Raw genomic sequence first — 16626 nt, forward strand, 5'->3', positions numbered from 1 at the left:
GTTTTAAAACGAAAGACATCAGGAGGTTATGAAGGGAGGGGCCTGGGGAGAAGGGGGGCGCGTGGGGGCAAGTCGGTCCCCTTCCTAGGAACTTTGTGAGCAGGGCTCCTCTGTCTGGCACAGGGACCAAGGGGCCCCTGTGCCAGGCAGAGGGTTCTGAGTGCGTGGGACTCGTCCTGCTGACTTTGGGGCGCTGGCCGCCGCCATGACTCGCTTGGGTCGCAGAGTGGACGCTGCATCTGTTTTGGGACAGAGACAGCCGTGCTGGTACCAAATGGCCCCAGAGCTCTGGGCGCAGACGATAGAATTAGTGGGCGAATGTGGGACACGCACACACGTGGGCCGAGGGTGCCCCACTGGGAGTCCCTGAGTGGGGACAGTGAACTTGGTGCAGGCTCCACACTCTGCTGGCTGTGTCCTCAAAGGCGCCTACAGCAGACTGGCCTCCGGAATCGCCGCCCCCAGATTGGCGGAGGCCATGGTGGGCTGCGACAGCCCGCCAGATGAGTCTGCTTTAAATCCCCAGCATCAGAAAGTACCAGCAGCATGTCCTGCACCTGATAAAAATGTGTGTCAACTGCTTCTGGTTTCAAAAAAGCTAAATACAGACGAAACGAAAAGACAGCTGCCTAAGGAAGCCGGGGGCCAAGCGAGCTCATCCTGCTCAGACGCACTGCGGTCGCCCCCCGTCCGGGGTCACAGGGGAGAGCCGGTCCTCCTCTGGGGACTGTGACAGGGACACCGCGCTTACCCCGTGCATGGCCCACGTGGAGCCCTGAGCCGCAGAAGGCTGGATGCCTCATTAAGAGAGGTCAGCATCCTGGAAGGGGACGGCGCCCTCGCCCACCGTCTGAAACAGACTTTGCAGGACCTCCCTGTGACATGTGGCTGCTCCCGAGGTCACAACCAGGGACTGACGTCTGGCCCGGCTCGTGACACAGAAGGGAAGGGGGCCACGCTGCGTGGTGCTGGGGCCCGTGCCCTCCCCGCGGGCCTGCTGCCCCGTGTCCGGGCGGGGGTGCCGCGACGCCCGCTTCAGTGCTCGCCCTCGCCCGCGCTCCTGCAGCTGCCGGGGGGGGGCCTCCAGCCACGCACCCGCCCCCTCTGTGCAGTGGCTGGGGGGCTGAGAGACCAACGCTGGACAAGCCGGCCTCTTCGGCCTGGGGAGCGAGCCCGGGGACCTGGCTTTCCCAGTGTCCTCCAAGGGGAGCCACCGCAACTGCCCTGACCCCTCCCACGCCCCTCTGACTCCTGCCACTGTTCGGGGCGGCCTCGGGGGCCGGCGAGGGACCAGCAGGTGAGGTGGGACCACCGTGATCAGGACCAGCGCCTGTCAAAGGGGATGAGCACAGTATTCCTGTCCTTCTGGAAAACTAAACTCCTCCTGCTCGCACGTACCCCATAAGCACCTTGCCTTACTCGTCTTGCACAGAAACCAAATGTGCTTAGCACCTGTCCGGTCGCTCAGGGAGCGAGGAAGCTCTTGAAGAGCCTGTGTGTGCGAATATACTGTGAGCTGAGGTGCGTGGGACGGGCGGAGGGGGCTGGGAGAGCCTGCACTCCCTCTCCTAACCGTCTCTGGTCAATTGGTCTCTCCTTTGTCCTCCTGTCTTGCCCGAGGAGCTGAAGGGGACCATTTGAGGACAGAGCCTACTGAGCCTCATTCAGCTCCTCCTTCAGAAAGCCCTCGGGGATTATCCCCGACACCTTTTCACTCTCACGGCCTTTGGACACTCCGGTTTGGGCCTTGAATGCCGCACGCGGCTTGGTAAGCTCCCTGAGTCTGTCTGTCCTCTGGCCCTGAGATGCCCTAAGGTGCACAGTTGGAACTCAGGAAACATCCTCCTCAAGTTTTCACCATGTGTGTGACCCACAAGCCAAGAGGAGCCCTCCTTTTCCATGGGAGCCCCTCCTGGAGGGGGCGTCCATCTCCTAGTTATTTTGTTGTCTTTCTTCCCTTTTACCAGTCAGGCCACTGTGCTGTATGCTATAAGTGCTCAATAAATGCTTTCTGAGGCTCACCAGAATTGGCCCATCTGGGTTCAGCTCCACTAGCTGTGTGACCCTGGGCAAGTCACCGTACCTCTTGGAGCCTCGGTGCTCTGCGTCAGCCCCGTGTCTGTGGTGAGGATACAGGATACCTGCAAAGTGCTTAGTGCTCAGTGCTCAGTGGCTCTCACATATTGCTGGGGGGCTGTCATGGGTCTTTTGGGGAGCAAGGAGAAGAAAGTTCTTGGGTATGATTGGGAGGGTGACTCAGTGGAATGGAAACCCCCAAACCCAAGACTGGGGGTCCAGGTGCCACGTGGCCCGGGTACTCTCCCTGGGAGGAGGATGGGGTCCCTGTTCCTTACACGGTCCTCAGGATGGAGTTGGCAGACCTGAGCAGGAGCATCTCTGACATGGTCCCCGTGGGGCGGCCGCGCCCCTCGAGCTCACCCAGGAGACAGTGGGGACCTTAGGGAACGCATCAGCCCCAGAGAGGCCCTGCTCCACCAAACCGCCCTGCAACAGAGACACAGTGTGCATCACGGGCTGTGGCCGGACTGGGTGAGGACGCAGGTGCCCTCCTTGCTGGGCAGGACTCACCGGCTCCTGAGGCTGGGCACCTGACTGTAATTTACTTGCCTGCTAAGCCCACACATCTCATCACATCGAGAACAACACAGAGTCGCCTTCGGGCTCCAGTTTCTATTCCCTGGGCCAGGCGCTTACCAGGATGAGCAAACCAATCAGAGCCCCAGGACTCCTGCTTTGCACACTCCTGACCCCCCCGCCGGCCACCCTCCCCATTCCTTCTTCCAGTTCTTGCTTCTCTCCGCCCCGGGTGCGAGGGGAGACCCTATCTCCTGGAACACAGCAGAGGATTTCAGGGCAGGGCGTTGCCCCAACATTCCCCAGATCCTAAAAGGCCCCAGCTGGGAGAGGAGCAGCACCTCCTCCAGAACCCAGCGTCCCGGCCACCCCGGCTGGAGCGTGCCACGCCAGCAGCCCACCCAGGAGCTGCATCCGCATGGGCCTCTCTGATCCCCCCACACGGTGGCCCACGCCACTCACTTCTCCTTAGTCCACATGGCCTGTCTCACCTCGAAGATTGGACTCCCGGCAGCTCTCTCAGGATCCCAGGTTCCTGGCCGAACACCCCCCGGAGGGAGAGTGGACGCCCAGCAGGGCCGGGTCTGACTGCACAGGGTGCTCACCTGTCTCCCCTATGCGGAGGCAGGGACAGGGCTCCGCGTTCCCTGCACTCCGTCGGCTAAGGCACCAGCTGTGGGAGTCGGTGCTGCCCGGGCTCCAGGTAATGAGGCAGTGGGGCTGGGCATGCGTGGGGACCCGCCCCGGCCTGCCCCGGGGCTGTGGGTGAGGTGTGGCCCCAGACACCTCTGACCCACCTGGCGCGGGCCCCAGCTGCCCACCTGTGAGCCTTACCTCAGAGGGTGGGGAGCAGGAGAGGAAGAGGGACCTGCCAGTGTGGGGAGGGGAGGCGGTCTGTGGGCTGCAGGACGACATGGCCCTGGGGCTGGGCGCTGCACCGGAAGCCCGCCTGGGCTCCCGCGGCGGGCTGGGAGCTTCACTTTTGGTTTGGTTTCGACATTTTAACTTGTCTTTACTAAATGCAGGAGCTGTGCCAAGCACCTTACTCGCGCCGGCTCCTTGCATGCTCTCTACAGCCCTGCGGTGGAGGCTTTCTCCAGAGCCCGGGCTCCAGACCAGCAGCAGAGCGGCCCGGAGAGCCTGAGACCGGCCCGGTGTCGCGGGCCCCACAAGAAGGCCGAGCAGGGATCGGATCCCGGGTCTCTGTGACCCGCTCCAGAACCAGGACACTACGCACGCTAGATTTACCCGTTATCCGCATCATAAAACAGCTTTCTCTCCCCGTCCCAGGGCAGCAAATGCCCCTGCCCCTTGCCCTCTCGTGCCCCCTCCACTTCTTCCCCCACCCTGGGACTTGGCAGGATTGTGGCATCAAACCCAAACCTTCTAACACCAGGGTCCCTGCTCCTTGGAAACCCCCTCCCAGCCGCCCCTCCAGCCCTGGGGGCCCCCACCCTAAGCGATCCCTTGCAAGCTACAACTTCAGGGTCCGGACTGCCTCTGGGGGAGGGGAAGACATGCAGGGCCCCGCTGGGTGTTCAGGTGGAATTATAAGCCCCGCCTGAAGGCCTAGGGGCAGGACACAGGTGGTTCCACGGCCCTGACCCCAGTCAGATGTCAGATGCCTCCCGACTACCCCAGTAAGCTGGTCGGTCAATGCCTGCGCACCCACTTCAAGAAAATTCTGCCCTCCACCAAATTCCAGTTCCTTAAAGTTCTCTTTTCCTGACAGTGCATGCCTGCCCACTGCCACTTCAGGCTGTCCTGACCATCTGGGTCAGGGGTCCTAGCCCTGAGCCTCTATGGGTCATGAGCCCCTTTGAGAACCTGCCAGAATTCCCCCTCACCCCCCACCAGTGCTTTGGAAGGGTTCCCAGCCCCAGCGAACCCCGGGAAGGAACGCAGACCTCCTCTGTCCCTGGGACACGGATGACTCCTCCCTCCTCCCGCTGCTCTCCTGCTTAGGGCTGAGCTGCGGCGGCATTAATGATTGGACTTGGCGCTGGGCATGGGTGTGGGTGGGGGATGGCATCAGAAAGGTCCTCAGTTCAAGAGCTGGCAGCAACCCCATGCCTGGGTCTCTCAGCACCCCCGGGGCAACTGGAAACAGTTTCTAAATGGACGAGGAGCCTGGGTAAATAGGCTTCTTCCAGGATCAGGATGGCTTGGGAAATGTGTAATCGTCACTTTCCGTCCCCTTGCAAAACCCACAAGCGGCCTCCTGTTCTTCAGACCCCCCTCCTCCAGGAAGCCCTCTGGGAGAGACCCTCTGGAGCTGCCCCGGCTGAACCCCTCCCAGAGCACTTAGCATAGAGGCTGGGTGTTATTTTGTTAAACGTAACTGCCTACAATAAATAAAAATCTGAATTAAGCCCATATTCCCGGAGCTGGAAATGATCTGTCCCTTCCCCAGGTCTCACAGCTCCAGGGGGGTCCTCCTTCCTACCGCGAAGAGTGCTTCAGCAGCCCCCACAGAGGGGGCATGGGGGCCTTGCCTTGAAGGCTGAGGTGACGGCAGTCAGGTGATGGTCAGTAACCAGAGGAGCATTCAAGGTCACTGGGCTTACCAGACCCAGGCTGGGGTGGGGGATACAGCGAAATTAAAGGAGACAGTTGGCAAGGAGAGAAGGTTCGACTATTTGACCTGAGGCAGAGGATGTGTCCCGAGGCCATGGTGCCGTGGAGGCGGCTGGCCCCGAGGGGGAGCAGCCAGGGCCCCAGGACAGACCAGCTCCCGGGGAACCCTGGTCAGGCAGAGGACTTCTAGGGACCCATGGTCTCTCAGAAAGGGTGAGGACAGGGCACGGGTGGTCGAAGCCATGTCCCTCACACCGCTAGAAGGAACATATCTGGGGCAGGCACCCTGGGGACTGAGCCCCCAGTGCAAGGCTCCCGCAGAGGTGTGTTTGGGGAGAGGCTTCAGCCTCAAAGGCTGGTCCCAGCTCCACCTAGGCTCCTGCCATGTTGGGTGGGGCCAGCCAGCCAGCTCACTTCTAATCCAACTGGCCACACCCAGAGCCTCCAACCCTGTCGGGACAAAGTTCACAAGCCTGCATGGAGATGAACTCGTCCATCACCAGGCTCTGTTGCAAAGCCTGGACTGAGCTGGGAGGCAATCCCATCCTGCCCAAGAAAAAGTGTTCTGGGCACTGGGACCTGTGGGTTCTAGGCTTGGGATCTGCTCCAGATGGGTGATTGTGGGTGAGTCCCTGGGCCTCTCTGGGGCTGCCTTGCATCAGGGAAGGGTGATTTTGGCACCTGGGCTGGAATTCTGCTGCCCCAGGCAGGGACAAGGCTACCAGATGAGGTGTTGTCAGGCCCCTAGGCCTGAGGGGGCAGAGGGAGAACAGGCAGACATAATAATATCATGTAAAGAGCCAGTTGCTAACATTAGTGAGGCATCTCCTGTGTGCCTTGTACAGACACGAACACAAGCGACCCTCAGATGGCCCGATGACGCACTTCCTAGCGCTCTTCTCACTTCACAGATGAGGAAACTGTGATTTTCCCGAGGCCTTTTGGTTAGCAAACCTGGGCTACAAATTCAGGCAGGTGAGTTTCAGACTTCATACTCTTGGCCAACAGGCTATCCCAGATCATCCCAGGCCTCCTGGGTGGGGCAGGGGCAAACGGGCTGAGGCGCAGAGGGCTGGCAGCAGCCCCATGCCTGGGTCTCTCAGCACCCCCGGGGCAACTGGAAACAGTTTCGAAATGGACGAGGAGCCTGGGTAAATAGGCTTCTTCCAGGATCCCATGGTCCCATTTTCTGTCATTCACCATCAGATCCTTTTATTACACACCTCCATCAACTAATATTTTGAAAAAAAATTTTTTTTAAGATTTTATTTATTTATTTGTCAGAGAGAGAGAGAGAGCACGAGCAGGGGGAGTGGCAGGCAGAGGGAGGGGGAGAAGCAGACTCCCCGCCGAGCAGGGAGCCCGATGCGGGGCTCGATCCCGGGACTCCAGGATCATGACCCGAGCCGAAGGAAGTCGCTTAACCGACTGAGCCACCCAGGCGCCCCCCTCATTTCACTTTTTTAAAAGTTCAAACTAACATCTCCTGAGCACTTAGTAGATGGCAGGCACATTACATATGTTAACTCATTCAATTACATCAACAATCCTATAAAGTAGGTACTGAATTATAATCCCCGTTATATGGGATATGGAAGCACAAAGAGTTGAAGCTATTTGCTGTAGGTGATACAGCTAGTAATTGGAATAGTTGGGATTCAAAGCCAGATAGCCTGACTCCAGATTTTATTTACTTATTTATTTATTTAAGATTTTATTTACTTATTTGAGAGAGAGAATGAGATAGAGCATGAGAGGAGGGAGGGTCAGAGGGAGAAGCAGACTCCCCGCCGAGCAGGGAGCCCCGATGCGGGACTCGATCCTGGGACTCCAGGATCATGACCTGAGCCGAAGGCAGTCGCTTAACCAACTGAACCACCCAGGTGCCCCTGACTCCAGATTTTAAATTCTGAAGTATCATATGCACTGCCTAAACTTGGGTGGGTCTCTGTGAGGCTCCCCAAACCTCTGCACACAGCTCAGCAACATGGGATTTCTTAGGTGCGACCGACTCAGAAAGGCAGAGCCCTGTGGCTGAGACACTAGTGAATGCAAATGCATATTTAAATCCTTTAAATCAACATACTCCTAACCTATCATCACAATATCCAATGTAAAACAGAAAATGACCAGACATCTGAAAAAGCAAGAAATTTGAGCCAAAATCGAGAAAAAAGGCAGTCAGTAGAAACAAACTCAGAGATGACGCAGATGTTGCAACAAGCATGCAAGGACTTTAACACAGTTACTAACACATGTTTGATAATTTAAAGAAAAAATATAGACATAATTGATGAACAATGGAGGATTGCCACATGAAAATAGAAAGTATAAGGAAAGTACAATCTCTGAAATGAAAGGCTTACCAGATGAGCTTAACAGCAGATTTGAAACTATCAGAAAAAAAGTTTGTGAACTTGAAGACAGAATGATAGAAATAATTCAATCGAAAGAATAGAGAGAAAAAAAAATTTTTTTTAAATTAAACAATAACAAAACATTGTTGAAAGAAATTAATTAAGATCTAAACAAATGGAAAGTCATTTCATGATCAAGAGACTTAATATTGTTAAGATGACAATACCACCCCCCCCCCCAAACTGATCTACAGGTCAACATAATCCCTATCAAAATCCCAGCTGACTTTTTTGTAGAAATTAACAAGCTGGTTTAAAGTTTATACGAAAATTCAAAAGACCCAGAAGAGCCAAAACAATATTGAAAAAGAACAAAGCTGGAGGATTCACACCTGTTGGTTTCAAAACATACTGCACACCTACCGTCATTAAGACAATGTGGGACTGGTGGGCGCCTGGGTGGCTCAGTCAGTTAGGCGTCTGCCTTTGGCTCAGGTCATGATCCTGGAGTCCTGGGATCGAGCCCCTCATCGGGCTCCCTGCTCCGAGGGAAGCCTGCTTCTCCCTCTCCCACTCCCCCTGCTTGTGTTCCCTCTCTTGCTGTGTCCCTGTCAAATAAATAAAATCTTAAAAAATAAATAAAAATAAAAATAAAAAATAAAATTTAACTGGTGCCCTGGGGCACCTGGGTGGCTCAGTCATTAAGCGTCTGCCTTCGGCTCAGGTCATGATCTCAGGGTCCCAGGATCGAGCCCCGCGTCGGGCTCCCTGCTCCGCCGGAAGCCTGCTTCTCCCTCTCCCACTCCCCCTGCTTGTGTTCCCTCTCCCGCTGTGTCTCTCTCTGTCAAATAAATAAATAAAATCTTTTAAAAATTTTAAGTCAAAATGTATCAAAAAAGCTTAATGGTAAGAGCTAAAACTTTAACTATTAGAAGAAAATATAAGTCTATGGGGCCTTGAGTTAGGCACAGCCTTCTGAGATATGATGTCAAGAGCACAAGCAACAAGAAAAAAACAGATAAATTGGACTACATCAAAATTAAGCCTTCTTGTGCTTCAAAGGACACCATAGGTAAAGCAAAAAGATAGCCCGCAGAATGGGAGAAAACATTTGCAAATTATACGTCTGATAAGAGAATTACATGTAGAATATACAAAGAACCCTTACAACTCAATAAGATGACAGGTAACTTGATTAAAACCAGGCAAAGGGGGGCGCCTGGGTGGCTCAGTTGGTTAAGCGACTGCCTTCGGCTCAGGTCATGATCCTGGAGTCCCGGGATCGAGTCCCACATCGGGCTCCCTGCTCGGCGGGGGGTCTGCTTCTCCCTCTGACCCTCCTCCCTCTCATGCTCTCTGTCTCTCATTCTCTCTCTCGCAAATAAATAAAAAATCTTTAAAAAAAAAAAAAAAACAGGCAAAGGGTTTCAGTAGACGTTGCTCCAAGGAAGATGCACAAATGGACAACCGCCCCATGAAGTGATGCTCAGCACAGTCAGCCACCGGGAAATCAAAACCACGAGACACTACCTCCCCCCTCCAGGATGGCTGTAGTCAGAAAGGTAGATAATGACCAGTGTCGGGTGGGTGTGGGAAATCAGAGCCCTTGCACACGGCTGCTGGGGACTCGAGGTGGTGCAGCCGCCATGGGGAACAGTCTGGCGGGTCCTCAGAAAGTTACACACAGAGTCATCCTGTGACCCAGCGGTCCCACCCCCATGCAGATACCCAACAAAAATACAAGCATGTCCAGATAAACACCGTGCCTGTGTTCATGGCAGCATCATGCATAGTTGCCATCAAGGGGAAACAGCCCGAACGTCCCCCAACTGATGAGTGGGTGAACAGGACCGGGCGCCCCCACGCATCGGAATGTTATCTGGCCGTCCAGGGAATGAAGCACAACGTGGCTGAATGGTGAAAACATTGCTAGGGGAAGAAGCCGTTCACAGTAGATGATGCACGAGTTCACTGCCATAAAATGCCCAGAAGAAGCAAATCTATAGAGACAAAAAGTAGATGAGTGGTCGCCTAGGGTTGGGGGCTTGAGGGGCAATGGGAAGTGGAGGTTCAGGGTTTCTTTTGGGGATGGCAAAAATGCTCGAAAAGTGACCGTGGTGATGGTTGCACAGCTCCGTGAAAAAACTGAAAACTATTGAATTTTACAGTTTAAATGGGTGAATTGTATGATAGATAAATTATGTCGCAATTTAAAAAAATGAGCAAAGCCTCAGTGACCTGTCGGACAGTAGCAAATGGTCTAATGTACTTTTAATCAGAGTCCCTGAGAAGGAGAAAGAGAATGGGGCAGAAAACAATTTGAAAAAAATCATGTCTAATTTTCCCTCAACATTTGGTGACACCATCAGCCTACAAATTCTAGATGGAAAGCCTAGAAGTCACACGTGATGACCGAGCTTAATCTGCATTAAATGAAATAACGTAAACCCGCACTTTAATCCATCCCAGTGAAACTGCTGAAAATCACAATGTTGTAAAAGCAACCAAGGCAGGTGGAGGAGAAAACCTGTCACCTAACAGGAAACAGGAATAGAAACGATGACTGACTTTCCGTAAGTAAAAGGAGACAGGAAGACCCTGGGACCACATACTTGAAAGTGCTAACGTAAATGGTCACCCGGGAGCAATCCTTCCAGTGAAAGTAGCTTTCAAAGCAATGATGAAGTGATGACATTTCATCAAGATGACAGGTGGGAGGAGCTGTCACCGCACATCTGTGACAGCTCGAAATCAGGTCTGCAAATCCTCTCACGCCCTCCTGTCGCGGGGCTGTGTCCCACTCCCCTCTCCTCGGAGACGGGCCTTACCAACGACTGGCTTCCACCAAATACAACGTAGCAGCAGCGACGCTATGTGGTCTCCAAGGCTAGATCCTAAGAGGTGATCTGGGTTTCCCCTGACTCTCAGGACACAAGCTTTTTGGGTCAGGGAGACTCGTTATATCCAAACTCGTCAGAGGTCTGACTGCCTTGAAGCCACCAGGAATGCACCACAGAGAAATACACAGAAACGCTGAGGGCCATTGCACGGAATCCTGAAGGCAAGAGTCCTGGAACATCTTAGAGGCTGCTGATGGCACTGGACGAAGGCCAGGCAGGAGAAAGAAACCACATGGGGGACCAACACTGCCTGGTTTCAAGACCTACGACACAGCCAAGGCAGACAAGACAGTTTGGTAGGAACGTCAGGATAGGAGACTGGCTCAGTGGAAGAAAGTCCAGAAACAGGCCCACACACGTATACGGTCAATTGATTTTTTTTTTTTTTTTACAAAGGAGCCTTGGCAGCTTAACGGTGAAAAAAAAATTATTTTTGACAAATGGCACTGGAATAACTGAATAAATATGTGGGAAAACATTAATTTGAGATGGATCATGCACCTAAATATAAATGCTAAAACTATCAACCTTCTGGAAGAACACATAGAAAAGTATCTTAAAACCTTAGCATAGGCGGATTTCTTAGAAATGACACAGTAGCACTAACCATAACAGAAAAAAGTAGATACGTTGGATTTTATCCAAAAAAAGATGTTTGTTCATCAAGACACCATTAAGAAAGTGAAGATAAGCCACAAAGTGGGAGAAAATATTTGCAAGACATTTATCTAATGAGGGACTGATGTCCAGAACATATGAAGAACCTCTGCAAACAAGAACAAAAGGATTAAGAACCCAATTACAAAATGGGCTAAAGATTTGAATAGACACTTCACAAAAGAATGTAGACAAACGGCCAGTAAGCACTTGAACATATGCTCAGCATCGTTACCAGGGAAATTAAAACTGAACCTGCAAGAAGATTCCACCGCTCACCCAGCAGAGTGGCCAGTGGTAAAAAGAGTATTGCTCCCGGCGCTGACAAAGATGTGGGGCAGCAGAAAGTGCTAGCAGACAGTACGACCACATGCGAAAACGTCTGCTGGCTTCTTCAAACACCCCTGGCCCTGCGTCAGCAACAGTATCCCCAGGGGCTGATCCAAGAAAATGAAGACACATGTCACAAAACACCTTACACAAGCATGTTCGTTACAGCTCTAGTCATAAAATCCTCAAACTGGAAACAGCCCAAATGTCCTCCGCAGAAGAATCCACCTGCAGATAGCCTGCAGCAGAGTCCACTCCGCAGGGCGGAAGGGTGGGCTGCCGGAGCACTTAGCCATGGGGTGGATCTCCCAGTGAGCGAGAGGAAAAGCCCTGTGCCATGTGATCCCGTCGACAAGACGTTCAGGAATTGCCAGAGCAGTGTCTGTCCTAACTGGCTGCTTACCTGAGACGGGGCAAGGGTTGACGGTCAGGGAGTGCACGAACATTCTGGAATGATGAAACGTTCTGTATTTCTACATGCTGCTGAGTACAGGAGTATTTGCTTTTTGCCAAAAGTCATCAAGTTATACTCATCTTTGTGCATTGCACTATATGAAAAATTTGCTTCCATTAATACAAAACATACAACCTGTTAGATTCTGCAGATGTAAAGTCTTATTTTACAGCTTCTTGGGGCTAGAGTCCAAGCTAGGTCCTGGATGTCCTTCACATGGTCATGACCTTCACAGTTTCCAAAGCACTGTCCCAGCCCTGCCCTCAAGCGTCCCTCATAAGCTCCCTTGCAAGGAGCCAGGGCTGCCTGGGAGGAGAGACTGGAGCCAGGACCCAGGGTGATGCAGGGCTTTCTCTAAATGAAACCATGTCTTTTGCAGGGACAAAGAAGTAAGTAGTGAGTTCCCCATCACTGGAGGTATTCAAGTCAGGGTAGGTTGATAAGATGTGAATGTTGTGATGGAGTGGATTAGACTCCGTGACCTAAAAAAACCCCACTGACCTGAGAGTCTGCCATTCAAGGGCTTGCCGGGGGCCAGAGTGAGTCAGCTTTGGGCCCAGCGTCCTGACTCCAGGCCAGCTTAGGCTCTGCTGTCCCCGGCCAACAACTTGGCATCCCCTGCAAGGACCCGGGGCTGGCTTGGGCTGACTTGCACCCAAAGGAGCCAGATCTGTAGTCAGATGTCTGGAGACGGGGGACTCTCACTCCACCGATGTGCCCTTCGTACGGGTACCCTTGGCACCAGCCCCGGGCCCTCCTGGGGCACGTATACTCCCAAGTGCTCCGTCCTGTGCCCACTGGCCTTGTAGATGCTCGAACACGACGAGCTCCTTCTCACCTCAGGGCCTTTGCACGCTCTGTGCCTTTTTCCTAGAAAGCTCTTGCCCTAATCACCCCCTACTCACCTTTCGGGTCTCAGCTTAGGTGTCGCTTCCCCTAAGGAAGCCTTCCCCAGCCCCGGAGTCTAGGTTGGACATCTGTTACCTGCTGTCCATAATTTCTTTAAAAAAATTACCAACATTCTAAAGATACCTTTTATTGTGATAAAATATATATAACACAAATGTGCCATTTTAGCCGTTTGGTGGTATTGATCACACTTCCTCTTTCTTTTCCTTAATTCCTTCGTGGCACTGATCCCAGTGACAATGACAAGTCATTGTATAATTACTGTTCGATGTGGGTCTTCGTTGCAAGGATGGGAACTCCTTAGGTCAGAAGCTTGCCTTGTTTTCTGGGATGCTCTACAGTGTTTAACATAGTGCTGATGCAGTCAACAATGAATGATTTTCAATAAATGAACGTGTATTTATGAAAGCAGAGAAAAACAATAAAGATACCAAAAACAAAAACCAAAACCCCCTGCCATAGCCGTGTTTCGTGCCACAGGGAAGCAGGGAGGAGGCTGGGGAGAACCAGAAGGCACTGGGTAGTCCATATTCTTTAAAATGCCCGTATCCTTCCCCCTAGTATTCGCAGTTTGACTGTCCTTCTAGGCTTGCACATCCCAGAGATGGGGAGCTCACCCCTTGTCCTCCCTGGAAAGCTCTGTCAGTGAGAAGAGCCTCTTTCCCTGGGCTTGCAGGAGCCCCCTGGCCTGCCCCACAACCCTGGCTCCCAGGGACCTCCTCTCTGCACCCAGTATTGGGTGGGCAGAGCTGGGAGGGGCAGCTGGGAGCCCAGGGGAAGTGTGGTCAATCCACCATCCTTCCCTGGGCCAGACTCGGCCCCGCAGCCTTCTGTCTCTGGTCTCCAGCCTCCAGCCCGCCCCGCTGGCTTCCTCTCCCCCCAGACTGGGCGCTCTTCTGCTTCTGCTGCTTCTTTGGCATCAGGGTTCCTCAGGGTCCCCTCCTCTGGCCACGGCTGCCCTCGTGCCTGGCTGCCCCTAGTCTGGCCACACCGGCCCGTCCAGACCTAGAAGTTAGCCTGGCCCTACCTGACCGGTCTGATGGCCGCCTATAACCCCTCCACACCACACCTTCCGTCCACATGGTGCCCTTGCCTGCCCCCTGGGCATCCACAGCCTTACAGACCCAGAACTGCCCCTTTCCCTGGCTCCTTTGAAGGCCCTCCTCCAAGCTGGGCTTCTTCAGCCTCGGGGAGGCTGGGATCTGTCCTGGACAGAGACTCTAACAGGCGCCCCGGACGCACTCAGTGGTGTCCTGATGTGTGGCGTGACCTAGCACCACAGTGTCAAAGGGCACAGACCCAGCTCCAGCCCAGCGGCTTCGAGCTCTGCGGCCCTGGCCGGGCTCCTTCCCCCCAGACGCTGCCCACACCTCCCAGCGCCAGCCCTGCCATTGGCTTGGCGCAGAAGGGAATTCACGTCGGTCAGGCTGGTGTGCAAACCCTCCTCCGGCTCTCAGTTCCTGCCTCCTCACCCCACCCCCGACCTCCAGTCCTCCCCTCTGCAGCCCTGGGAAGGGGGGTGGGGAGATAAGGCCCCTCTCTGGCTATTGGAGGAATGCAGGCCCACCGTCTCTGGGGCACAGGGCAGAGAGGCGGAGAGGAGCTTCAGAACATCGAGTTCTTTCCTTGCAGCTACGCTGCAAAGCTGGCGGGGCGGGAGTCTCTCCCCCATGGGACAGACGGGGGACAGAGGCTCCGAGAGCCCGTCTTGCCCGGGGTCAGAGCAGGTCTTGAGCAGAGCGGGGTGGGAACCCAAGACCACCCCCCGCCCAGTGCTGCTGAGAATTGCCAGCATTGCCAAGACGTCTCCCGTGCCTGGGAGGGCGGCCCTTCTGCTTCTGGAACCGTGCCATCCACACCGGCTAGTAGCTAATAGGATCTGCCCAACTTCTCTGCGAGGTCAATGGGGGTCAGGCGCTCTGTCTTCGTGGGCACAGAGGGTGCTACTGAGGCTCAGAGAAGCTAGACAACTTACCCAAAGCCTCTAAGCAAGAAAGCAGAGGGGCAGGTCCTCCAGCTCTGGGTTTTCAGCCCTCTGTCCCTAACAGGGGCTCTGTCCCTGTTTGACGGCCTCCTTTTCATAGAGTCTGCAAAGCAGGCTCAGCCTCTGTGGACCCCGCTGCCCAGCTCCTCCAGAGTGGCCAGGCCCCAGCAAGTGCACAGGACCCTCTGCCACCCCTTGTCACCATGGGCCTTCTCGGTGGACCTCAGGAAACCCTGGGCTCCTGACCCCCACCTTGACTGCTCGTTTTCGGGCACAGGGAACCCGGAGAACCAGCAGAGCTTGGTGCTTCCTGACAAGGGCTGAGCTTTCAAGGCGTGCCTATGAGCGCTTTGCCACCAGGAAGGAGGGAGGGTGGCAGGACCCCCCGTGTGCTGAGCAGTCCAGAACCTCCCCTGGGTGAGGAAGCTCCGGCCAGCTTACCTCAAGGGCCTATTGACCCTCTGTGTGTGGCCCTTGTCCGGGGAGAGGGGCTGGACCTCCTGCTCTTGAGGCCTTGCAGGCAAGGACCCCCTGCTTCTGGAGGGTTCCCTGGAGACCCAGAGCCCAGCCCTTGGAGGGGCCTCTGTCTCTGAGGCTCGTTAACATTCGTTCCGTCCTCAGAGCCCCTCCCGTTGGAACAGCGGCCCCTCTCTCTGGAGCTCAGACCTGGCGATTACCACTCCCGTCCACCTCCCATTCCACACGCAGCGCCCCGACCTCTCCCATCCCCGAGGTCCCTGACTTCCTTCACGTCTTTCCACCATGGCCAGCGCCCCCAATTAGAAGTCTCTTCCTCCCCCTCGGCTGGCGCCCCTTCTGGGCACAGAGCACAGATGTCTGGACCCTGGAGGGTGTCTGCCGTCTCCCTGCCTCCTGGCTGGGGCGTTCTGAGGCCGGGACTGGGTCCCTTCTTCTCAGGATCCCCCGCTCCTTGGATGGACAGGGCCTGGGGCAGAGTGGGTGCCAGCAAATGTCTGACTAATTGAATCTGCTTCCCGTGAATCTCAGATTAGTGAATATGCACAGTGCAAGGGCTTTGGGGAAGCTGCAGCCCAGAGAGGGGCAGGGACCTGCCAAGGTCACACAGACAGCTAGAGCTCTCCCTATCCTTGCCTCTTATCGACCCCACATGCCAGAGGCCCCCTGGGGGAGACAGGGAAGGGTTCTTAAGGACGGAAGCATCCTTCCCCCATTCCACGGCAGCCCCTGGCTCACGCCCCTGGGGGGCAGCTCCCTTTTCGGTTGAGCCCCTCTTGGCCACACAGGGCAGTGGACACAAGTAGCAGCTCAAACGACTCACATCCCAGCCAGTGCTCATTCCAGGGCTCTTCCAGACCCTTCCTTCCATTTCCCAGATGAGGAGACTGAGGCTCAGAGGATGGAGCCGCTTGCCCAGGTCCACGGGGCAGAGCCTAGCCCAGAGCGCGGACACAGGCCTGACTGCTGGCTCACCTCGCTGCCGAGCTTTCCTGGGGGACCTGGCTGGCCTGCGGGGCCTCTGCGCTGTCCGGCATGCTGGGGTCCTCAGGGGCAGCCGCGTCCAGCTACAGAGCTGCGTGGCATCTGCCGCGGGCACCTGCTCAAGAGCTCGGTGCCCCACTGGCGAGAGGCTGGCCTTGAGTGGGCAGTGGGGGCGGGTCCTGGGCTGAGGGGCGGCGACTGGAGCCTCCCAAAGAGGCCCATTTCCTCTCTATTTTTAGACGCTCAAAACGATCCTCAGGGGTGAAGTTGCTCAGGATGAAAACTTTCCTTTTCTTCGTGGTTTTGTTTCACGGGAGGCGAGGAGAATTTCAATGAAGCCAGTGTTCTTTTTGATGCAAATCGGCCCCGGCTCTCCCAGGAAGCCTGGCCAATGGGCTCCGG

At 54.9% G+C, this 16626-nt stretch overlaps 1 protein-coding gene across 1 annotated transcript in view; it reads right to left on the reverse strand.

The window, feature by feature from the left end:
• Window positions 1-16380, reverse strand: part of ACSBG1 (acyl-CoA synthetase bubblegum family member 1) — a 41870-nt gene extending 25490 nt beyond the window's left edge. Inside the window, exon 1 of the mRNA XM_081831900.1 lies at window positions 16216-16380. Within this exon, the coding sequence (XP_081688026.1) occupies window positions 16216-16277 (62 nt within the window). The 5' untranslated portion in view covers window positions 16278-16380. The remainder of the gene's footprint in view (window positions 1-16215) is intronic.
• Between the last annotated feature and the right edge of the window lie 246 nt (window positions 16381-16626).

Source organism: Leptonychotes weddellii, chromosome 9, assembly GCF_054177405.1.
Source record: "Leptonychotes weddellii isolate Sample4059 chromosome 9, ASM5417740v2, whole genome shotgun sequence".
NCBI classification, from domain to species: Eukaryota; Metazoa; Chordata; class Mammalia; order Carnivora; family Phocidae; genus Leptonychotes; species Leptonychotes weddellii.